Source organism: Mustela lutreola, chromosome 3 (assembly GCF_030435805.1).
Source record: "Mustela lutreola isolate mMusLut2 chromosome 3, mMusLut2.pri, whole genome shotgun sequence".
Classification (NCBI taxonomy): domain Eukaryota; kingdom Metazoa; phylum Chordata; class Mammalia; order Carnivora; family Mustelidae; genus Mustela; species Mustela lutreola.
In genome coordinates, this window is record NC_081292.1 from 193781547 (window position 1) to 193806263 (window position 24717).

At 40.6% G+C, this 24717-nt stretch overlaps 2 protein-coding genes and 2 non-coding genes across 6 annotated transcripts in view; 1 reads left to right on the forward strand and 3 right to left on the reverse strand.

Moving 5' to 3' along the window:
* Positions 1-7642: 7642 nt before the first annotated feature.
* Positions 7643-10496, reverse strand: EEF1B2 (eukaryotic translation elongation factor 1 beta 2). The gene is made up of 6 exons (XM_059168290.1): positions 10120-10496; positions 9576-9698; positions 8812-8938; positions 8470-8536; positions 7952-8077; positions 7643-7844 (listed from the first exon to the last, which is right to left on the reverse strand). The coding sequence occupies exons 1-6, from the start codon at positions 10197-10199 to the stop codon at positions 7690-7692; spliced, it is 678 nt and encodes a 225-aa protein (XP_059024273.1). The 5' UTR covers positions 10200-10496; the 3' UTR covers positions 7643-7689.
* On the reverse strand, positions 8187-8320 carry LOC131828440 (small nucleolar RNA SNORA41). Its single transcript, XR_009352446.1, has one exon. It is a non-coding gene; the product is annotated as a small nucleolar RNA SNORA41 (small nucleolar RNA).
* On the reverse strand, positions 8619-8697 carry LOC131828438 (small nucleolar RNA SNORD51). Its single transcript, XR_009352444.1, has one exon. It is a non-coding gene; the product is annotated as a small nucleolar RNA SNORD51 (small nucleolar RNA).
* Positions 10497-10713: 217 nt separating the features above from the next.
* Positions 10714-24717, forward strand: part of NDUFS1 (NADH:ubiquinone oxidoreductase core subunit S1) — a 31411-nt gene continuing 17407 nt past the window's right edge. The window contains exons 1-12 of one of the 3 annotated variants that reach the window (XM_059168287.1): positions 10714-10870; positions 14065-14132; positions 14854-14945; positions 16950-17057; positions 17735-17811; positions 18450-18531; positions 18622-18752; positions 19413-19598; positions 21497-21631; positions 22266-22380; positions 23132-23277; positions 24385-24513. In XM_059168287.1, coding sequence (XP_059024270.1) covers positions 14069-14132; positions 14854-14945; positions 16950-17057; positions 17735-17811; positions 18450-18531; positions 18622-18752; positions 19413-19598; positions 21497-21631; positions 22266-22380; positions 23132-23277; positions 24385-24513 — 1265 coding nt within the window. In that variant the 5' untranslated portion in view covers positions 10714-10870; positions 14065-14068. Of the gene's footprint in view, positions 10949-14064; positions 14133-14853; positions 14946-16949; positions 17058-17734; positions 17812-18449; positions 18532-18621; positions 18753-19412; positions 19599-21496; positions 21632-22265; positions 22381-23131; positions 23278-24384; positions 24514-24717 lie in introns of all 3 variants that reach the window. The other 2 variants (XM_059168288.1, XM_059168289.1) reach the window with 2 other exon arrangements.

Consider the following 24717-nt stretch of genomic DNA (forward strand, 5'->3'; position numbering starts at 1 on the left):
GGGCGCCTGGGTGGCTCAGTGGGTTAAGCCGCTGCCTTCGGCTCAGGTCATGATCTCAGGGTCCTGGGATCGAGTCCCGCATCGGGCTCTCTGCTCAGCAGGGAGCCTGCTTCCTCCTCTCTCTCTCTCTGCCTACTTGTGATTTCTCTCTGTCAAATAAATAAATAAAATCTTTAAAAAAAAAAAAAAAAAAAAAAAAAAAAAAAAAAAAAAAAGAAAATATTTGAGATCTTAAAAAAATATTGTTGGGGGATGCCTGGGTGGCTCAGTTGGTTGGACAACTGCCTTCGGCTCAGGTCAAGATCCCGGGGTTCCGGGATCGAGTCCCGCATCAGGCTCCCAGCTCCACAGGGAGTCTGCTTCTCTCTCTGACCTTCTCCTCACTCACGCTCTCTCTCACTGTCTCTCTCTCAAATAAATAAATAAAAATCTTTAAAAAAAATATTGTTGGGTCTAGAATACAAAAAGGGAAACTTGAAAAGTCAAAATTAATAAATACTTAATCACATGTCTATAAAATACGTCTTTATGTCAATGAGTCAAATGAAATATTTCTTAGTTATATAAAAGCTTATACTTAATATGGACATTCAATATGTTTCAGTGTTTGATATGAGGAGTGAAGCTTCCAAAAAAATTTTTTTAATTTAATTTTATTTTTTCAGTGTTCTAAGACAAAAAGAAAATGTTTTAAGGAAGGTCTACAAAGGTCTTTAAAAAAAATAATCTTGGGCGCCTGGGTGGCTCAGTGGGTTAAGCTGCTGCCTTCGGCTCAGGTCATGATCTCAGGGTCCTGGGATCGAGTCCCACATCGGGCTCTCTGCTCAGCAGGGAGCCTGTTTCCTCCTCTCTCTCTCTGCCTACCTCTCTGCCTACTTGTGATCTCTCTCTGTCAAATAAATAAATAAATAAATAATAATAATAATCTTATTTATTTCTTTGACAGAGAGAGAGCACAAGCAGGGGGAGAGGCAGGCAGAGGGAGAAGCAACTCCTTGCTGAGCAGAGAGCCGAACATGGGGCTCAATCCCAGGCCCCTGCTATGACCTGAGCCGAATTCAGACGCTTAACTGACTGAGCCACCCAAGGTCTACAAATCTTAAAGAAACTCTGGATTCATTTGAGAATCTAAGGAAGGTTATGAGTCCTTTCCTTAGAAACTTTTTTTTTTTTTTTAATCAGTCTCCGCCCAAACTTGAAGCTTAAACTCACAACCTCAAGATCAAGACTCAAATCACATGTGACTGCCAGGCACCCCTCCCTAGAAACATACTTTTAAATAAAATGTCAGAGAGATCTTAGACCCTGGGCTAAAGACAAGTTTTAGTGGCTTTTAAAATAGCTGATAGTAGGGGGGCGCCTGGATGGCTCAGTCTGCCTCTGGCTCAAGTTATGATCCCAGAGTCCTGCTCAGTGGGAGGCCCACTTGTCCCTCTCCCACTCCCCCTGCTTGTGTTCCCTCTCTTGCTGTCTCTCTCTTAAATAAACAAAGATCTTAAAAAAAAAAAAAAAATAGCTGATAGTGGGGATGTCACAGAAATCTGTTAGTGGAAAGTTGCAGCCAGTACAAGTACTCCCCAGCAGGGACGGGAGTTAATGTTTTATTCTCAGTTTGAGGGAAGATCCCAAGAGTAGCATTGGGTCCAGGACTGGGGACTCCGAGGCTCCTCCCCCGACAGTTGGAATTTGGTTAGTGGGGCTTTCCAGGGGTCTCCTGAAGAAGAGCGGGATGAACGACTAAATAACAGGACCAAGAGGACCGAGGCTGGTAGAGCAGACAGCACTGGAGAAATTAGGGAAGGAGTGAGGGAACTCAGTGCCCAGTGGGCAGAAAAGTGAAGAACCCCAGGCTCCCAGGGACTGGGGAGCAGACTCGAGGAGACAAACCTGCCTCTTGAATGGAAAACAGCTCTTTGAAGGGGGCAAGTCCCAAGGCCTCCAGAGGCAGGAGATCTGGATTTGAACTAAGGCTCCCGCACATCCTGGGTCTGTGTCCTTGGCTAAATTAATTCAGATTTCTAGACCCCGTCTGCAAAATGGGGATAACAATAGTGGTACGTGCTATACAGGGCTGTTGTGGAAATTAAAGGAGATGCAGCAAAAGCATTTCGAGGGGTACTTGGCTCTAGAAACAACTTGACCAACCCTGGCTGGTATTAATCAGTGAAATTCTTGGCATCTTCCAACCTACTAATTGCTTACTAAATGTCAGCTCCTTTCCTCCTGTATCAACATAGGAAGAATAAGGGAGCTACACAGAAAAGCTTAAAACAAGATAGTTTATAAGTATGTATAAAAGACTATGTGCCTAGAGCTGTGAAGCAGAGTGAAAGCTTTCTCGGAAGATGTATTTGAAGTGCATCTTGAAGAATGGCCCCCATTTTCACAAGTGCAGGTGAGAAAAGAGGCTTTTTAGGTAGGTGACCCAGGAAGGGCAAACGTATGAAAGGAAAACAGGCTATGATCAGAAAAAATTGTTTAGAAATATAGTCCCAGGGGTGCCTGGGTGGCTCAGTGGGTTAAAGCCTCTGCCTTCGGCCCAGGTCATGATCTCAGGGTCCTGGGTTCGAGCCCCACATCAGGCTGTCTGCTCAGCAGGGAGCCTGCTTCCTCCTCTTTCTGCCTGCCTTTCTGCCTACTTGTGATCTCTGCCAAATAAATATATAAATAAATAAATCGTTAAAAAAAAAAAAAAAAAGAAAAGAAAAGAAAAGAAAAAAGAAAAACAGTCCTATTTCCTTGGGACAGAATGAGGGTAGAAGATGCACAAGTTGGTGCCCAGCTTGAATAGTACTCTGTAGTTCCTCAATATTCTTACATATGGGCAGTTCTCTCGGGGGACGAATTTAAGAAGTCCATGAACATTTTCTTTTGATTTTTAATATACTGAAAGCTAGGCAGGCCAATGGCATTCCAAACAACAGATGTTCATTTGGGTCATTTCTTAAATGCATCTGTTACCATCGATACAGTGTGTGTAATGAGAAAATGTTTTTATCAGTTTTAATTCCATTTTAAATTTACCCGTATGTGACTTTATCTTCTCACGTTCCCTAATTGAGAGTATGAAGCAAAGGTTACACTGATAAAATAGGATTAAATTGTCTAAAAGCGGGATGAAGAACTTCTTTCATTCTATTGGCAACATCATTACCTGGCCAAGGGCCCGGGTTTCATTTCTCTCTCTCTAGGTGAATAATTGGGCAAATCATCTTTCAGAGTTCAGTTTCCTTACCCAAATGGGATAACAGTGTCAGCTTTGCTTATCTCATAGCTTATGTTGGTGTCCAAAAGTGAGGGATGCCTGGGTGGCTCAGTTGGCTAATCGGCTGCCTTCAGCTCAGTTATGATCCCAGAGTCCTAGGATCAAGTCCCACATCTGGCTCCTTGCTCAGCAGGGAGCCTGCTTCTCCCTCTGCCTCTGCCTCTGCCTGCCTGTGCTCACTCTCTGACAAACAAATAAATAAAAAAAATTCTTTTTTAAAAAAATGGACAATGTGTATGAGGCATGTATTTTTGTATTTTTTTACTTTTTTAGTCTAAGGACAATAACTGCCAAATTGGATTTGTTCAGGGGGCGGGGTGGGAGGGGCCACACAGAGATCCCAAAACATGAATGCAACTCCTATTGTATTTGTCTTTGCCCATAAGCTTATTTTTTTATAATAGGGAAAAATTCCAGCACTTTCTAACGTTGTTCTAGTCCGTCACTTTTTAATTATACTGTTTATAAAGTATTTCATTGAGTATATGTGCCATAATTTAGCCATTTCCGTTCATGTTCGGACTGTAACAATCCTTTTAGTCCCATGCTTCCATCCATAACACCTCCAGGTCAGAGCTGTCGGCCTGTGTCATTTTCTGGCTCAGAAACCTACAAGGCTCCCCACCCCGCAGCGCGCGCACACACACACACACACACACACACACACTGCCCTTGAAGGAACCAGCCTGGATGTGCAACCTGGCCCCACCCCATCTAATCCCAAACAGACACTGCAAAATCCAGCCCAATTGATCTAGTCGCCTCATAAATATCGCTTTGTCTATTCTTATTCCTGCCTTTTATCCCCTCTTGGAATACTTTTTTCTTTTCTTTCCTTTCTTTCTTTTCTTCTTTTTTTTCTTTTAACAAATTACCAGTCAAGGTCCACCCAGCTCAAGTCCCAACTTCTCCAAAAAATTTTTCTTCAATTCTAGCCTTCCCAAACCTTCTGAACTTTTGGATTACTTGCTTAATCACAAAAATGACTAATTTTTAACAATTTTATGTGTGTTCAAGCCACCTCCCTATTGTAATTTTCTTAACTCTTCTTTTGTATTTTTATAGCTTCTAATATGGTGATACTGAATGAATCATGTTTAATTCCCACACTGTTCTCACCCTTGTGTGAGGGATGCTAAATAATGAAAAATAAGTACAGTCTGAGTTACTGTAATCATTTATGGGCATACCAAAAAAAAAAAAGAAAAAGAAAAAGAAAAAACCTGGCCTCTTTTATCTTTTGTTAATACTCCAAAGTCAGAAGCAAACCAAAAATCTCTCTTTCTTCATATCTACTCATGCCTTCTGAGCCCATCGGTTCAAAAACAGGTTATTTGGGATACAGGCTCACAAGCAAATGTGAGCATTGTTTATAACAGCAGAAAACTGAAAGCAATCTAAAGCTCCAATAGACTGGTTAAATAAGATATGAGACAATGGATTATGTAACTGTTAGAATACGAGAAAGCTTTATAAGTACTGCCATGGAATATTCAAGATATAATTTCCAAGACATCCTAGTCTATTTTTAAGGACAAAGTAAAAGGTGCAGAACAGTTTGAATTGTATGCTACAATTACTTCATGCATGTGCTCACACTAGGTCTGGAAATTGCTGAGAACCTGTTGATAATGGTTGCTTTTATGGAGCTAAACGGGAAGCCTGAGCAAGGGGGAAGAGAGGCGGGGAAGACACAGAGACTTCACTGTATAACCTCTCGTTTTGTACAATGTTACTGTTTTATCAATTTTTTAAATATAAAATGAAAATACACCACTAAATATATTTAGAGGAGGCTGTAGAATCAAGATTTTTAAAGTCATGTGCTTCATTTATCATTTTAAGATTTATAAGACAGCTGTGGCTTGAAATGACCATTCTAAATTTTTTAGCTCCTTTTACTTTGAACCACATTTTTAATCAACAGTTTTTATCATTTTTGTTAATACTTCCAGCTATCTGGTGCTCAATCCCTTTAACATGTCGATCATTGTGAGTAATTTGGGGCTGCTATTCACTAGTTGCTACATCTCCATCTTTCCATGGCAACATTTCCAGAACCCCGCTGCTCTGTTCTACAGAAAATGAAGTGCTGCCCTCTGCCGGCTTTCACGACGCTGACAACTGGAAAATTTCTTACGTTGGAAATACTGCTTAATTAAGATGATCATAGTTATAAGTACATACATACACCAATTAAATAAGTTTTATCTCAGATTTAAACAATTTCCCACATTTAAGGTACTCTCCCATATAAACAAAGTCAGATTGAGAGGAAAAAAATAGTACTGTCTGGTTTGGCTAGGAAAATTCTGACTTCAAACAAATCATTTGATCTCTTTGGTCTACAGATTAGAAACCACAAAATAAGACTTTTAGAAGTCAGTAATTCCTGGAGCGCCTGGATGGCTAAGCTGGTTAAGCATTTGACTCTTGATTTCAGCTCAGGCCTTGATCTCAGGATCTTGAGTTCAAGATTTTTGTTGGGCTCCACACTTTGGTGTGGACCTACTCAAAAAACCAAAAAGCTGGCTTTGCCTACTTACCTGCAGCAAACCCATTATTGAAGTCTCTTCACCAATAGGTTCTGATATCCAAATCCAAGTAAAATGTCCCACTCAGTCCCCACCTCCACACCCTAGCCAGGTTTATGAACCATAGCCTGGGAACCAACTACCTTATAACCTTTCCATGACACAGTGCTACTCAAAAATCGCATTCCCCAAAACACAAACCAAGCTCTCTCCATCAGGGCACCTGGGTGGCTCAGTTGGTTAGCATCTACCTTCTGCTCAGGTCATCTCAGGGTTCTGGGACTGAACCCCAAGTGGGGCTCCCAGCTTAGTAGGAAGTCTACTTTCCCCTCTGCCCCTCCCCCTTACTTGTGATTTTTTTTTTCTTTTTCCCAGGTTTTATTTGCGAGAAGCCCACAGGCAGTGTGAGGGCCACCAAGAGATGCACACTCCCCATTGAGCAGCGAGCCTGATGCAGGGGCTCCATCCCAGAGCCTCCTCCCAAACCATTAAGTCCTGAGCTGAAGGCAGAGGCCCAACTGAGCCACCCAGAAGCCCCAATGGTTTTATCAAATTTGGGGAATCCTTTCTGTGACCTAACTTCCCTCCTCTGGGTTAGGTGTCCTTTAGTAAGATTGCACACCCCATTTCATAGATTGCTTTCAAGATGGATGTTTTTTTAAGAAAAAAAAATTTTTTTTTAAGATTTTATTGGACAGAGAGAGATCACAAGTAGACAGAGGCAGGCAGAGAAAGAGGGAAGCAGGCTCCACGCTGAGCAGAGAGCCTGATGCAGGACTCGACCTGAGCTGAAGGCAGCGGCTTAACCCACTGAGCCACCCAGGCAACCCTAAGAAAAAATTTTTTTTAAAATATTTTGAGACAGCAGGAGAGGGAACACAAGCAGGGGTAATGGGAGATGGATGCAGGGCTAGATCCCAGGACCCCAGGATCCCAAAGGGGACCAAAGGCAGACGCTTAACCACTGAGCCACCCATAGGACCCTCTAGTGGGATTTTCATGATTTTTCATCCTGGAGTAACCCCCAACTTGGAAGACCATAGGTGACAACAAATTACTTCATTAGCCATTGGTCAATCTCAACACTCAACTCCCTTTTTGTCCAGTGTTTCATGAACTAGTCCAGTAAATAAAGGACATTCACTGTGTCCAGTTATCTTAAGCACTTTACATGTATTGACCCATTTCTCATCAAGGTACTCTGAACATTTCCATTGCAGAAAACCAGTCCAGGTTACCTTGTTACTCCTTGCTAAAAGCCCAAGGTCTGAACCATTATAAATCTACAGGGCTAAAAATCTAGTTGAAAATTCTTAATCCAAAATTTCCGTAAGCGGAGCTTATCTGATTTCTTTTGAAAACAAAGCAAATATGGGGGGGGGGGGTGCTGAGTGGCTCAGCTGCTTAAGTGTCTGCCTTTGGCTCAGGTCATGATCCCAGGGTCCTGGGATGGAGCCCCACATCGGGCTCCCTGCTCAGCTGGAAGCCTGCTTCTTCCTCTCCCACTGCCCCCGGTTTGTGTTTCCTCTCTTGCTGTGTCTCTGCCAAGAAAAATCTTTAAAAAAAAAAGCAAATACGAAACTTGAAATGCTGTGGTACAAGTGGTACGTATCCTTGTGCATTGGGTACAGAAACTATACTGAGTCTATTTCCATGAATCTGTTTATAAAATCTACTCAACACCTACCTGTATTCATAGTTATTTGTGATAAATATTTTCCTCTTTGTTGGGATAAATATCTAACAATGCTGACACCCAAATTTATTTTTATGGATTGTACTGTCCACTGAATTTCTTCCCTCAAAATGGAAACCACCCTATGTAAGAGTCTAGAGCCAACAGTTGTCTTTTAAGCTTTTATTTAAGGGCAATGATCTATGATGTAGTTTTTAGATCTTATTAAAAGCAGCCACGTCCATGGACTGCACATAGTCCTCAAACGCAGTGATCCGCTCCTCCAGCATATCTGTTCCAACTTTATCATCTTCCACTACACACTGTATTTGAAGTTTTTTAATTCCATATCCCACTGGAACTAGTTTAGCTGAAAAGAACAAGAAAAGTCTTAGTTAGCACAGTCCTACTGATTGACAAACATTGTTAAGTGGCAACTTTCAGATGCCACTTTCAAAAAGCAAAAATTGAACTCACAAGAGCCCCAGACCAAGCCATCTGCCTGAATGCTTCGGACACACTCCTCTAGTTTTGCCATATCCGTCTCATCATCCCAGGGTTTCACATCTAGTAGTATGGAAGACTTGGCAACAAGTGCAGGTTCTAAGGAAAGGAACAGCCAGCATTATCCAGACACTGCTAACACCTGTGAAATCTTAATCTGTTTCCTAATGGATCATTTTCTCAGCCAAACAGAACTACAGAATACATCTTGTGTTTGTTACTCACATGCCCACTTTCTGTTGTGCTAAGAAAGAGGTGTTTTAATTGTATAACAGTTTCTGTCCCACAGAGGAATGCCACAACTGCTACCGGAAGAACAGCTGCAGACCAGTAGCTGTGGAAGTTTTAGGAAGAACCACCTATACAGGTTTTTAAATACGGACCTCGTCAACAAATGCAGAGGCAATTACTTTAGAAATCAAACTTCAAAAAAGATCACTCACATTATTCTGAAATAAAGTTAAAGCAGCACAAATTATAAAATGACCTACTTTTGGCTTTCTTTGACTCATACTGTGCAAGGCGTTCCTCTCTTAGCCTCTTTGCTTCCTCGCTTTCCTATAAAAAAAAAAAATTAAGTACATTTCACAAAGTTGGTTGTGCCTCAGCTTATAGCTAGTGGAACCATCACAACAAAGACCAGCTTCATCAGAAAAAAGCAAATCCATCAGGGGCTCAGCCGAAAGATGGTGATTTGATTTTATTCATCATGTAACCAGTGAGAACTTAAAAAGTCAGGTAATAAAGTGGTGAAACCAGAATTCAAATCCAGGCAATTTCACCACAGAGCCTATGATTAAGCTCACTGATACACATATTAATTTGAGCCATACCTCCTCATCATCAGATCCAAAGAGATCAATGTCATCATCATCTTTACTATCTGTAGCTCCACTTCCTGTGGTGTCTTCCACATTGGCAGGGCCATACTTGCCCAAAGCTTTCTTCACTCCTGGAAGGCTTGAAAAAAAAAATTTAAGTTCAACCACCGCTAGGTCAGTATGCTCTTTTTTGAACAGCACATGAGAATGTGTTTCCATCACTCTTTACCAACAGATCCCTTTTGTACTAAGAATTTACCCTTAAATACTCCCAGGCAAATATTTTTCACGTTTAACTCCTCACCCAACAAGCATGAGGAGCACGTGAGACGTTACATTGGATACTCACTATGATTTACTCTTTCTGTATGAATATTTCTTTTTGAGATTTCATTAAGTATGCTCAGCTCCATTCTTAGTGAACGGGAGTCCACTTCCCCAAACTTCCACCCTTGCTGGCAGTTTCAGAAGAATGGCCAAGGACTGAGTGGAAGAGCCACCCTCTCACCCCAGAGGTGGGCCCCCCAGGTCAGGGTCCAGGCACACTGTCAGGGCACTGTGGGGAAAAGTTGAACTGCTGCTGTCCATGTGCTACCTGTTCTGTGAAAAAACGGGAGGTCTTCAGTCTCTCGGCCTTCTCAAGTCCCAAGGATAATTAAGCTCACAATATCCCAAACAAAACTAACGTAGCCTGGGTCCAATGCTGTCATGTGAAAACCCTGCGCTTAAGCGGAGAAAACGTTCTCTTCTCCAGATAAAGACAAAGGTGATTTTACCTGGCCTTTTCCTTCTCGTAAGACTTGATGTGATTATACCAACGGAGGGCATGATACAAGTCGGCAGGCGGGGGGCCGGAGACTGCTTCGAATACTGCCACGTCTGCTTGTGACGGCACATACCTGCCGAGGAGACCGAAATGGCACACGCCTTTAAGAGGACATCCACCACCACCAGCAAATAAATGACGAACGGCACCTCTGTCCAACTAGTTACTGCGAAATGGCCCATTTGGTACTGGGAAGCCTAAGCTGCTGTACTTACTTTTTTAAAAATAAGCTCAAGATCAGGGACCATGCATTTGGTGTTCCGCCCCACCCTGGGGATCCCCGCCACTTCGTGGACCTCAAAGTTTGCAGCATCTCACGAAGACCTACAGGCTTGCTTCCACAACCCGAGTGCTCGCGGGATAACCTGGGGGCATCACGTCCGGGGAAGGCAAGCACGTTTAACTCCTCGCCGCTCGCAGCCCGGCCGCCTTAGCCCCCAGCGGCGGCAGAGGCCGCGCCACGTGGCCCGACCCCATCCCGGGCCCGTCCTCACCCCTCGATGTAGCTCTTGTCCGCGAGGTAGTCGTTGAGCACCTGGAGGCCGGCGGGGCTTTTCAGGTCTCCAAAACCCATGGCGTCGGCTGGTCCTAGGAACCGGGCGGCAACGAAAGAAAAGAGAAGAGGAGGGAGCCGCGGACCAGCGCTATGAGGAAGAAAAAAAAAGGGCCGCAAAAGGCCGGAAAAAGCCTTATATAGAGACGGAGGCGTTTCCCGCTGCCGCACCGGGTCGAAGGTTAAAGGTCAAAGTACGTTAAGAGCCTCATTCCTCCACGAAAAATTCGGGGGCTCTGAACTGAACGGCCCACCGATTGTCTGCGGGCCTCTTTGTGTTTGCAAATAAACTAATAAAAGGGATATTTCTTAAGTTAGTACCTCCGCGGCTCCGGAACACTACAGGAACCGCCCCTCGAAGCGCCGGAGATGACCGAAGACGCTCGGCCTCAGGCGCATAGCTACTTCCGGCGGAACTGCGGTTCCAAACTGTCTCCCCGCCCTCCGCCCCCGCTCGCTCTAGGCGGCTCGCCCTCCGCCCCGCCCCCTGTGCGGGCGACGGAAATTGCCGAACTCTTGCTGAACGGAAATTGTCGAATCCGGGGTTTCTAGTCCCTCCTGGCTTGCCGTTCTCCAGGCCCGGCGGGCGAGCTGAGCCGAGGCCGCCATATTGAGTAAGCAATCTGGCCTTTGAGGGGGCTGTTGCGGTACAGACAATTCTGTGGAGCGGCTTCGGCGGCTCCGAGGAGAAGGTGAGGCAGTGAATAGCGTGAGAAGACTGACATTCCTCTTGCCATAGGAGTTGATTTTTTGACGAGACTTTGGCCCAGGTGACTTATTCTACTCTTGTCCTTGACTGGACATCACGTCCCACCCCGCCTCTCCCGGAAGCCCCTAGGGCCGGCAGGTGAGGGCTGTTGGCCGTGGTCTCCGGTTTCTTGGAGCGGAAACCAAGTGGAGAACCTGGAGGCCCTGGGAGCGCTGGACCGGTGGCAGGCTTGTGGGTGACCTTCATTCTGCAGGGGAAATGCAGGACATTCCCCTTTGTGGAGCGGAGGCCGTTTTGTTCCCTGGGAGAGGACGTATGTCAAGTGACTTAGGCCTAAAGACTGAGCATTTCCCCCCAAGTTAGGATGTCCTTGGTACAGTACACTGTTTGGCCCCTATTGCCTTAGCAACCATCCACACCTCTCTGTTGTTGTTTTGTTTTTTCCATTGAGTGCATTGGGCAGGATTTTTTATTCTTTTCCCTGGTGGGGAAACTGAAGAAATTGATGTTTAAGAAGTTTGCCCAAGGTCGCACTGCTAATGACCTAGCTACGTTGTTTAGCTATGTTGGGATCTAATGGGGATCCATTAGATGGGATCCGTAGGTCGGACACGGCTCTGCTCCAGAACGATTTGAGGACATTGCAAATGTAGCTTGAACTGTTCCTGATGAATAAACACCCAAGTTGTTTCCTTGGAGAGTGTTCTTTTTTCCACCGAATTGCATGTGCATCGTTAAGCAGGGTGTTACAGGGCTGTCAGAGCACCTGCCCTTTTTAATTCCAGGGAAGTGGAAGTTTGAACTTCTATTATAAACGAGAAATGAGGCCACGAAGAAGAATGAAATGGGTGATATGACTGGGGAGTAGTTAGGAAATTTTAAGATAGGCTGAGCAAGGAAAGCCTCCCTGAGGAATGTCTGTTAATCCCAAATTTCAAGGGCAAGAAGTCAGAAAGATCTGAAGGAAAAGCATTTCGGTCTGAGGCCACAGCCTGTGGGGAGAGGGGAGAAGCTGTGGGGACAGTGTGGAAGCTGGGAGACCTGTAGGTGGGCTATCGTAATAGTCCAGGATAGATGATGGTAGCATACAGTAGAGTGGTATACCTTGGAGGGAGAGAAGTGCATGGATGCAGGATGTACGGTGGGGAATGTGGAATAGTACGGTTCTCACACTAAAAAGTGTCCCTTCTGGTTTTAGAACTGTTTGGTCATTAACATTTTCCCATTTAAAGATGACTATTTCCATTCCTTTGTGATAGATAAATATGTGTAAAGTACGAATTGAAATTTTGTATAGCTGTCTTCTGTTGGAGCTATGGACTCTTCCCTTTGATGCTGGATTTTCAAGAGACAGCCTAGTTCTGGTTGATTTCCTAGCTAAAGTGGACAATACTTTTAGATTGTATTGGAGACAAAATAATAGAAATTGTTTACATTGTTGTATGAAATATTGATTGTTGATTTTCAGTCTGTCATTGCACTGATTCAGCAAATTCAGATTTATCTTTATATCATCAATAGAATTTAGTAAGACAGATGCTACTCATTTTGGAACTTGGCGATAAGATTGTTTGGTGGTTATTTTTTTCAAGGGCTAGGTCTTCAGAAAAGGGAAATGACCAAATTACACCATTTTTCTTCAAGGAGCTTACAGTTCAGTAGGTACTAAAATTGACGACCAACTTGTAATTTAGTAGGTGGAATACTAAAGCTGTATACACAGTGTGTGCTGATGGTACAGGGGTAGTACAAAGGAAGAGGGTTTTTATTTTATTTTATTTTTTTTTGGGGGGGGGAGAGGATTTTGAAACTGCTAGTACTGTCTGAACTGAATTTAGATTTAATTGACATGTATTGAACTACTACTACTAATGCATAGCCTAGGAAGTATTCTTTTCTTCCTTATCAATAGATAGAGAAGCAGAAACTCAATTTACCAAAAATCACTCACTTGTGGTTAATAGACTTCATGTCTGCAAATTTAGAATCACAAGTTCTGAATTAATGAATGTTATGAATTAACTAAAGTCTGATTTAATGACATTTTCTGTTATACCTCTTCTGTAATAGGTAACTGAAACTTCATACTTAAATCTTAGGTGTATGGACTGTCTTCCACTTTCTGCCTTTGAAAGTCATTATGTTGAGACATTCTGATCCCATAATTTCCTTTTTTTAGACTTTCTAAGTGAAAAATTATAATTCAGATGCTTAGTCCATTTGATCGAGTGAATAGACAAAAAGCTCAGTGCTTAGATCTTATGACCAAGTGAATGGATAAAAACTCTAAAAGTTCAGATAGCTTTTCTCTTTGCTTGTGTATATCTTTAATTGGTGTTATTTATGTAATTCACTGCCATTTCTTTTAGTAATTTAGCAAATGTTTATTATAGGAGACTGTCCTGTGCATTGTAGGATGTTTAACAGAACCCTGGCCTCTACCGAGTAGAGGCCAGTAGCTTTCCCCCAGTTGTGACAGCAGTGTCCAAATGTTGACACGTGTTCCATGGGAAGCAAAACTGTCCCTGGTCGAAAACCACTGTTTTAGAGCTGACTATGTACCAGCCTTGGAAATAGGCCCTAAAGATGGAAAAATTTAAGCAGTTCATAATTCGGTGAGGGTAGAACAGACATATAATTGCAAATCCGCAAGATAAATGTACTAAGCACAGAAAATGGCACTCCAGATGCTTAAAAGGCTTGAACTTGTGAGCCAGCTCAGAATCTCAGGAGCATTTAGGAGATCACTGCATAGCACATAGAAAGTTAGAGTGAGTATTGGCAGGAAACAAAGGCAGGAAGGTAGACGTCATTTTACAGAGTATTAATGCTAAGTTCACTGTTGTTCTTTGAGTTTATTTTACTCCATAGTGTTTTATATTTGGTCATCTGTTGATAGTTAGAAACAACACAGAACTGCCCTTTACATAGATTTTTACACTAGCCACTCCTTCTTAGCTCTTTGGGATTGTACTTGGGCAATTGATTGTACTCAGTTATCTCCTGAGACTGGGTATTCTCATCTCTAGAATTTGAGGGGAAAAATCAGGGCTCATGAATGTTCAATGTAATAATGTTTGTGAAGTGTTTAAAACCTATGAACTATTACCAAAAAGTTTGTGATTAGGGTTTTATTTTTTCCTATGATAATATAACTCTTCTTTGTTTTATTCTTAGCAATATGTTAAGGATACCTCTAAGAAGGGCCTTAGTAGGCCTTTCTAATAAGTCTTCCAAAGGATGTGGTGAGTATTTTTTTTTTTTTTGCACTTGTGGGTACTAGCCTTTTATCTCTGTAAATTCATTGGTTTATGGAATGTTTCTTGAAAGACCCTAAACTGTAATTTAAGAAAAATAGAAATAAATGATCCTAGTCGAATAAAATGATTTTAAGATTTATTTATATATTTTAGAGAGAAAGAGCACACAAGCAGGGTGAGGGGCAAAGGGAAAGAATTTGAAGTAGACTCCCCACTGAGCAGGAAGCCTGACACAGGGGTCGATCTCACAATCCTGAGATCATGACCTGAGCTAAAATCCAAGAGTAGGCCACTTAACTGACTAAGCCACCCAGGCACCCCTAGAGTAATTTTTAAAATACAACTAAATAGTTTATAGAAGGTGTCATGAAATAGAAAGTAGTAGGAACTGCCTATCAGTGCCAGAATGGAAAAATCAGTTATGCTGCTTTTGAAAAATGGTATTTCCATGAACATATTTTTAGTGGTATTAAGTTTCAAGTTAAACTACCACTAAAAGTGGATAGCCATATTCTAGCTGGTATTCAGGATTGGAAAAGCTTTTGTCTAATTCTTTATTTCATAGGTTTGCATCTAGAGAAGTAGAAGGGAATAGTATAAAATGAGGAAAATATTTAGGCTTGTAGGTTAGAGTTAATCCACTATCCTTTGCTATAATAAATTTAACTGTTAATTTATTTCTCATCTCAATATTTTTCATGGTCAGTTCGAACAACTGCCACAGCAGCAAGCAACTTAATTGAAGTATTTGTTGATGGTCAGTCTGTTATGGTGGAACCAGGAACTACCGTCCTCCAAGTAGGTATATGTTCTAATTCTTTATTTTTGCATATGTTCTGGTTTTTAAGGACTGTCAATTTGCTCCCTTTATACCATTTATCTACTTCTAAAAATTTTAAGATTCCTTGATAAATGCTCATAAAAGAACTGTAGATAGTAAAATTATATGAAAATAAATTGGATTTAAAATCTTGGCATTTCAAAGTGAGCTATCATTTATCTGTTTCTGACTTTCTTAGTATAGTAAATTGTTTGACTTCTGTTTTCCAAGTAAATACCTACTAGAAATTTGAAGTTACCAAATATAAATTATAAATTAATATGGGTAAGTTTGGGAAAAAGGTAATCTTTGTTGTGAACCTGCTTGATGCTTTTCACTTCATGTAACTTATCAATTTTTAGTAATATTTCCAAGAATGTGTCCTATAAAGCAGGTAAATGAAAGGTAGTCTGTTCTTGAATTTATGCCTGGAATATGTAATTTTTCCAGATTCCTTCAGAACTAACAGAGTTGGTCATGGAGAAGTGATGCTTCATTCCATCTGCGAGTTATCGAAAGCTGAAATGCTCTTTATTCATGTTAGCAGTCATTTCTAGTCTATCTGCCAAGCACAGACATGCGGTGGAGAGTATTTTTGCCAGGTACAGGAGGTGATAGAAAGAGATGTTAGGGGTATCTCAGATGATCCCTGAGGAGATTTTAAAGGCTAAGTAAGTGTTTATATTTGGACAAAAGCTTCAAATGGTTGGTATTGTTGGGACAGAAGGTATATGTAGAAGATAACAGGATCTCATATTACTCTGATAGAGAGGTCCAGTCATGAAAGAAGATATGTGTCATGCTGCAGAGCTTAGAGTTTGACCTGTCAGCGGTTTGCATGGCAGTTAAGCAGTGTGACAGTGACTATAGAGGATGCTGGTTTGGAGAATAACAGGACTAGTGTGAGAGACAAAGGAAGAAGTATGTTGCATTAGTAGAGCAGAAAATGAAAGGCCTAAAATAGATAGTAGCAATGGGAATGAAAGTAAGAGGATAGATTCAGGGAGAGTAAGATACAGGCCTTTGGGAACAGTGAAGAGCAGGGAAATTTTTGTAGTTTCTGGCTTTGTTAGCTTATTTGGGGATGTATCATAGGAGACAGAAATAGGTTGAATTTTAGCTATCTATAGAGCATACACATGTGCATGCCTATTTAAGTCTAAAGCTTAGAGGAGTGGTGGACTCCAGGGCTACACGTGAGGGTTTAGATAGAATCATCATCTGGAATGTGGGCTCATATAAAGGTTGGGACCAGATCTTGCTTGTTACTTCCTATACCCTCTGTATCTAGCACACAGGAAGACTCAGTGCATTTTTGCTAAGTAGTTGAAACATTGGCATTTGAGGAAACTGCTTTAAGGTAAGGGCTGAAGATGGAAGAACTAACTCCAGGGGAAATTTGAATAGGTTTGTAGGCCTTAAGAGGAAAGAGTGATAACTAGGAGAGCTGGGCTAATCCCCCTTACTAGGTAAATGGGAACTGAGGAGAGTGTCAATGACAGTGGGAGTATGAGTCCTAGGGAGGGAATATGGAGCCAATATAGAAGCAGATCATAGCCAACTAGACAGTGTGAGTTGAAGTCTAATCCAAAGGGGGAGACCCAAGCAAAGAAGAAATCCCAGTATGAAACCACTGGGACAGAGTTTGAAGGAGTGTCTTTGTAGACAGCAGTTCAGAATGGAAAGGGGGAGTCAAACCTTCAGCACAGTCTGAGACGTTGGTTCATTTCGTTTCTTCCACATAAGGTATAGGTATGCTGAGGATTCTTAAGCAGCTCAAGAGTAGATAGGGGTAGTAATCAAGAACAAAGAAGGAGGGAAATCTGTTCATGATTGGAGTAAGAATGAAGGAAGGTATAGATATTTATAGATAGGTGTAATAAGGTAGGTGGGGATGACTTTTTTCTTCTTCTGTGTTTTAGGCAAGAAAGGGATGAGGTTAGGTTGTCCTAATACAAAAAAATGTTTACTTTGTCTTCTAGGCTTGTGAGAAGGTTGGCATGCAGATCCCTCGGTTCTGTTATCATGAAAGATTGTCTGTTGCTGGAAACTGCAGGATGTGCCTGGTTGAAATTGAGAAAGCTCCTAAGGTACTTGATACCTAAAATTCCACACCATGCTGTAGAAGGTAGAAAACTTTAAATCTTGCAGCAAACTTTATTTAGAATCATTACTGTAGTGGAGAAACCTAGCCCTGTTTAATTGTTTCTAGAAATTTATTTTTTTGTGTGCAGTTAAGTCTGTTCATTTCAAAACTGGAAAAGCATTGATGAAAGTGCTTTATAAATGCAAGCACTATATAAATGTAATAGATTTGGAAATTAAAGGTGACTTCTTACACCTAACAGTATTTCCACGTGATAAGACACACAGCTAGGATGCGGAATTGCCAAGCATCATGTTGAAAGCTCTTCTGCTGTTCCATTTTCACTAGAGGAGGATTGTAATGAAGAGGTTCACTTTCAGTTTAATTCATTTTTCCTCATATAGTTTTAATTCAGTAGTACATGCTAATCAAGACAGTTATTTGATGTTCTGTTTCAGAGTCTAAAGTTGCTTTAACTATGAGAATAGAATTTAGAAGTATGATATCTTATTTTTTTCTAAGAGAAAGAGTCAGGTTATCATATTGTGAATATGAAAACTGGAAAATTATGTCTTAAAAAATACTGTACTTTGTTTCTCTTTAGATGGATGACTTGATCTTTTCATATGTTGGGTTGCTTATAAATACGAGAACTGAAAGATTTTTCCATTGAAATTGCAGGTTGTAGCTGCTTGTGCCATGCCAGTAATGAAAGGTTGGAATATCCTGACAAACTCAGAGAAATCAAAGAAAGCCAGGTACTTTAGTGCTACTTAGCATAGTAACTTTTCTTAGAGCAGAAAATTGCTCATTTCAGTATTTAGACCACTCCTAGATGAGGAACTCAGTAGCAAGCTCTGAAAAAGTTGGCATGTTCAGCTCAGGGGAGCAGTGGAAGTAAGTACACATTGAGGAGGTGAAGTCAGGTGTTTATGGTTTTGAGCCTAGAATGGAATTAGCACTAAAAGCTCTTTTTCAGTAACTTGTGATGAATAGTGAATCTGGGGCTTACTGAACTGAGATTATTTCAGTAACATATTACTATACTGTACAGGCACTGTTACTTGTTTTTTGCTGTGCATTTGTGTGTTTGTTTTTGTTTTGAATGTGAATGTTTTCTGAAGATCATTTAGCAATTTTTGGTAATTTTGTATTGTTAAAAGTTACAATTTTCTAGATTCTATAATGATATTTTATTCATAGATTTCTATAAACATTTTTTTAGATCATGTGTCTAATACTAGAATGATGGTTGCATTGGCATTTCTGATAATAAGTGTAAAATTAATGCTCTGTGAAAGGATACATCTCTGGAGGTTATCTAGGTAGCCTATTTCCAAACCATTTTGAGTGCCAAAAATTTATATCGTTTTATATATTAAAATTATCCATACAGAGAAGGTGTGATGGAGTTCTTGCTAGCAAATCACCCACTGGACTGTCCTATTTGTGACCAGGGAGGTGAATGTGATCTGCAGGTATGTAGTCTAACTTCATAAATCGTTTTTGGCTGCTTCAAGTTTTAATTTTACTAGCAGCATTAAACTAATTTTCCTAATCTACTTAAGGACCAGTCCATGATGTTCGGAAGTGATAGGAGCCGATTTTTAGAAGGGAAACGGGCTGTGGAGGACAAGAACATTGGGCCATTAGTAAAGACCATCATGACTAGATGTATACAGTGTACTCGCTGCATCAGGTAATTTTTTCCTCCTCTCTTCTGGAATATCATTCACATACTTACCTAATACTCACAAATTTGGTGGAATAACAACACTGGAAGAAAGGGCAACTTTTTTTGGTTATAGGAAAGGGATGTTTTTATCGTTGTCTGCACAAACCAATAAAATGAAATTTTTCACTTTCAGTGAATATCAGCTTCTGCTGAATTTACAAATCAAAATCTATAAGCATTAACTCTGTGATAATTTTTTGAGCTACACATGATTTGTGTCATTTTCTGTATGTGTGTTACATTGCAATTAACTTACAAGCGAACATTTATTGAACTCTTTATTCAAGGACTATGTTCACCATTGAAAATATATTCATGTCTTTTTAGTGTTTTAAAAATAATTATTTCTGGGCGCCTGGGTGGCTCAGTGGGTTAAGCCGCTGCCTTCGGCTCAGGTCATGATCTCAGAGTCCTGGGATCGAGTCCCGCATCGGGCTCTCTGCTCAGCAGGGAGCCTGCTTCCTCCTCTCTCTCTCTCTGCCTACTTGTAATCTCTCTCTCTGTCAAATAAATAAATAAAATCTTTAAAAAAAAAAAATAATAATTATTTCTTTGTGAGCATAGTTAGGAAAGGAGATAATTTTGCTGGATTTGACCATTTGACAGTACATTTTTATCTTGCAGGTTTGCAAGTGAAATTGCAGGAGTAGATGATTTGGGAACAACAGGCAGAGGAAATGATATGCAAGTTGGCACATATGTTGAAAAGATGTTCATGTCTGAGCTCTCTGGAAATATCATTGATATCTGCCCTGTAGGTGCCCTGACCTCTAAGCCCTATGCTTTTACTGCCCGCCCTTGGGAAACAAGGTATACATTGTTGTGTTTTTTGACAGTTTGTTTTCTGTCCTTTAGTTGACTGCTGTTGAAAAAAATTGAAGATTCGTGTTCTTGCTGTATTCTAATTGTTTTGGTCTGCTAAGTTTTTAGGTATTTGCTTTAAGTTAAATCCTCTTACTGGAAAGTAAGATAGATTAAAGGATAGGATGAACCTGTGCAAATTAATTACAATTTTCTTGGAAATTAATTCCAAAGTACTTAACCATATAATTATTTTAGTCACTTGTATTTCCAAAGAGTAAAATTGTCTTGATTTTTTAAGATTTATAATCTCCTCTCATTGTATATTAAGTTTTCAACCATGTGGATATATCATACTTTATTTTGTTAGTTCCTATTATCAGGCATTTAGTTTGTTTCTGTATAGTTGTAAACCTGTGATATAAATTGTTATTGGGATGCCTGAGGTAGCTCAGTCACTTAAGTATCTAACTCTTGGTTTTGGCTCAGGTCATGATCGGAGTCATGAAATCAAGCCCCACATATAGCTCTGTGCTCAGCACAAGAGTCCACTTCAGATTCTCTCCCTCTCCCCGCAGCTTATACACTTTCTTTCTCTCTCTCTCTCTCTCTGTCTCTCAAGTGAATTAATAATAAAATATTTTTAAAAAATTGTTACAAATGAATTTTTTTTCTTGTATATCTGAATCTTCTTACTAAACCGGGAAATGGAGTAGGTAGTTGCAATAAGTTTGAGGGTTTTTATTTTTTTATTATTATTATTTTTTAAGATTTTATTTATTTATTTGACACAGAGAGAGAGATAACAAGTAGGCAGAGAGGCAGGCAGAGAAAGAGGAGGAATCGGGCTCCCTGCTGAGCAGAGAGCCCGATGTGGGGCTCCATCCCAGGACCCTGGGACCATGACCTGAGCTGAGGCTCAGAGGCTTTAACCCACTGAGCCACCCAGGCACCCCAGGTGTATTTTTAAGGTTCTAGAAACATATCATTAAATTGCCCTCCCATTTTTAAACTTCCACCAGAATATATGGGAGTTTTTTACAGTTCTAGGTTTTAAACCATATATATATGTATAAAAAGGATTTGGGTGATAAGGCACAGTGCATAGCTGAGATGACGTAAGTAGAGATTTTTCTGTTTTTCTTCTGAGACTCCCATAATGCAGGCAGAGAAGCTTCCATCTCCACAGCTTACCTCAGCCTTGCAGAACCTGTTCAAGGTGGTGGGGAAGGGGATGAGAACAGGCCCCAATTCACATCACCACTGATTTCCAGCCTTTTTACTTGAAGTTCAGTAGTTTTTCCCTGCATAAAAGCTTCTTGTGATGGTGTGTCCCTTTTTATTAGATTTCCAAAGTGGTTGTCTTTGCTAATTTTGTCCAACTTTATTTTTGCTTTTTTGAGGGGAGGATTTGTCAGGCTTTTTTAATCAGCCATAACCAGAAATCTTACCTTCTTGCTATTTATTTTGATAATCATATTTCCCAGATTTGGCCACTTAGAACCCTTACCATTGGCTTTTATATTAGTTAACAGTCTCTAAAGCTTTATTTATGTTTTAAGATTTTATTTATGGAGAGAGCTTGCAATCTCATGCATGTGCAGTTGCGGGGAGGAGCATAGGGAGGGCAGACTTTGCACGCCACACAGGGCTTGATCTCGCTACCTTGAGGTCATGACCTGAGTCGAAATCAACAGTCAGACGCCTAGGTGTCCCTAAAGCTTTATTTTTACAGTAGGAATTTGTGTGAAGTAGACAGATATGAGGATATTTTTATTTTATTGCAATTTCTCTGGGTGCCATTATTTTTAGAAATTCAGAAAGGCAAGTCATTGTAAAATTTTTTGTTTTGGATATATCAGATAGCAGAAAATCAGCATAGTAAATACATCTGCTTATTTTCTCAGAAAGACGGAATCCATTGATGTCATGGATGCAGTTGGAAGTAATATTGTGGTAAGCACAAGAACAGGAGAGGTGATGAGGATTTTGCCAAGGATGCACGAGGACATCAATGAAGAGTGGATCTCTGATAAAACCAGGTATATGCGGCATTGTTTTCCTTAACATTTGCACTTGAGTTGAAGTATATTTTATGGTAATTTTAATTTTAAAATAGTTTTTATACTTGCAAATTAGTTAATAAATATAGACTATTGAAAAATCTAGACTGTTAATACGGAGAATTGGAGAAAATTAACAGTAGTCTAGGTATATTGCTGGCTTTCATATTAACTGACAAATACCCATCCTGCAATTTTGAAGTGGATTAAGGTACTTAATCTATTCTAATTTGTTCATTAGAGAAAAGCTCATGTAAGTTAGAGCTTGTACATCATAATTTTGATAAAATATCTAAAAGTATTCAGGTTTTATAAATAAAAATGACTTTGCTTCTTCAGCTATCAGATTTTTTTGTGTTGTAATTTCAGTTAGCTGAAAACAGCTTACAAGAACTCAAACTCTTTAGATGATGTTTTAGTTTTGGATGATGTTCATGAAATATTTATTCATCTTCCAAAAACCGGGATAATTATTTGTATCCAAGTGTTCATCAGTCTCTTTGACACTATAACTGGTACAGTGTTTAAATAGCATTTTTTTTAGATTTTTAAACTTGAAAACTAGTTGCCTCTTCAGCAGGATTCCACAAATGGTGTAATTTCTGTTATTTAGATTTGCCTATGATGGGCTAAAACGTCAAAGACTTACGGAGCCGATGGTCAGAAATGAAAAGGGGCTTTTAACCTATACCTCCTGGGAGGATGCACTCTCTCGTGTAGCTGGAATGGTAAAAAATTGAAGTTTAGAATAAATAGTATTTGTGATTTTCAAGGAACATCTTTGTAGCAAAGTGGGGAATGTGTGTCTCTTCATTTTTTCTTGTCATGATTGCCTTTCATTTAACGAACATATATTAAGAACCGTATGCTAGATAGTCACGCTGGAGGTAGGGATGTCGAGACCGCTAACTCATGGTCCCTACTTCCCACAGTCTTGTAGTAGGGAAAGACCTGTAGTCAGTCAGGTGTCATGTGCTCAGGTAGTTGTGCAGGAAATGGTATACGAGAGAGCACAGGCTAGCATATCAGGGATGCCTTCCTATATAATATATAAGGTCATTTAGGCAAAGTCTAAGAATGAATGCAGACTTGCCAGAGCAAAGATGGGGGAGTGGCTTTCTAGTCAGAGAAATGTACACAAAGGGCTTGAGGGAGTAGTAGATACTTTGGAAGAAGTCAAATTTAACTGTAATTCAGTCTTCATCCTCCAAACCTCATCATGAGCCCCCTTTGTTTCTAGTTTAAAACAAATACCTTCCCTCCACGCTGGCGGTATTATTATACCCGCCAAGCCTGGTATTATTATTGGGCCTCACAGACACCTTTGTTTGTCACTTCTAGATTAATAGTTAGTGTAAGCCTTTCTAGTCTAAAGTTTGTTGCTTTTTTAATACTTTAAAATGACTGTTGTTTTGTTTTCTGAATAGTGGTCTTTGCTGAATAGATGTTTTTGGTGATACCCTTTTTATGCATTTCCAGTTGCAGAGTTTTCAAGGCAATGATGTGGCAGCAATTGCAGGTGGCTTGGTGGATGCTGAAGCCCTGGTAGCTCTCAAAGATTTGCTTAATAGGGTGGACTCTGACACCCTGTGCACGGAAGAGGTCTTCCCCACTGCAGGAGCTGGGTGAGAACTACGAAGCCAGCATCGAGGCCTGCTTTGTTGTGGTTATAAAGTTGTGTATAAACCATTAAATCTGGTGCTCCTGGCCGACTCAATTGGTAGAGTGGGTGACTCTTAATCTCGGGGTCATAAATTCGATCCCACATTGGTGATAGAGTTTACTTAAATAAATAAGTAAATAGGGGGCGCCTGGGTGGCTCAGTGGGTTAAAGCCTCTGCCTTCTGGCTCAGGTCATGATCCCAGGGCCCTGGGATCGAGCCCCACATCGGGCTGTCCGCTCAGCAGGGAGCCTGCTTCCTCCTCCCTCTCTCTCTGCCTGCCTCTTTGCCTACTTGTGATCTCTGTCAAATAAATAAAATCTTTTTTTTTTTTTTTTAATTTTTAAAAATTTAAATTAATAAGTACGTCTGTGTCATCAGTAAGTGATGACTGACAGCTTGGATTTTCCATCATACCCATCAGTTTCTTTTTTTTTTTTTTTTTTTCTTAAAGATTTTATTTATTTATTTGACAGAGAGAAATCACAAGTAGTCGGAGAGGCAGGCAGAGAGAGAGAGAAGGAAGCAGGCTCCCCGCTGAGCAGAGAGCCCGATGCGGGACTCGATCCCAGGACCCCGAGATCATGACCTGAGCCGAAGGCAGCGGCTTAACCCACTGAGCCACCCAGGCGCCCCTACCCATCAGTTTCTTTTCACACAGACCAAAGTCAACCCAGGAACTATTGGAGAATCCCAGTTATCAATAAGTATCTGAATGGTGCCTGGGTCGCTCAGTTGGTTAAGCATCCAGCTCTTGATTTCGGCTCAGGTCATGATCTCAGGGTCCTGGGATGGAGCCGTGAGTAGGCTTCCCCACTTAGCAGGGAATGTACTTGTCTCACTCTCCCTTGCCCCTCCCCCTGCTCACATGCACATGGTTTCTCTCTCCCTCTCTCACATAAATAAATCTTACAAAAAAATATATCTGAAACTTAGATGTAATTTGGAAATACTTCATAGGAATTGTTTTGTCTGGGAATACCATGGGCTTGATGACATGAAAATATTGCCTGGATTTTCATTATGTATTAGTTTTGAAGTAAACCTGCATTTTTAATTTTGTATTTCTAGCACAGATTTGCGTTCCAACTATCTTCTTAATACTACAATTGCTGGTGTGGAAGAGGCAGATCTTGTCCTTCTGGTTGGTACAAATCCACGTTTTGAGGCACCACTGTTTAATGCTAGAATTCGAAAGAGGTTAGTAGTAATATTCAGGGTTTTAAAAATTTTATATAATAATTTAAGTCTAAAAAATAGCTAATTCCTAATAGTGTTAGTGGGAATGAGACTCCAAAAGATAATTGGAGTGCAGTGTCTAGCAGGTCCATTCCCTCCCTCCCCCGCTGCTGATCTTAATACTTCGTCCTCTTATTTTGAAGTAACTCAAGATGCACCAGTTTT

Bases quoted from the DNA above. Each gene is read 5' to 3' on its own strand.
- EEF1B2 (XM_059168290.1), bottom strand. From the start codon at position 10,199: ATGGGTTTTGGAGACCTGAAAAGCCCCGCCGGCCTCCAGGTGCTCAAC. The intron at 9,699-10,119 runs GTGAGGACGGGC...TCTCCTCGGCAG, and splicing joins GACAAGAGCTACATCGAGGG to GTATGTGCCGTCACAAGCAG. The intron at 8,939-9,575 runs GTAAAATCACCT...TTTTTTTTCAAG, and splicing joins TACGAGAAGGAAAAGGCCAG to CCTTCCAGGAGTGAAGAAAG.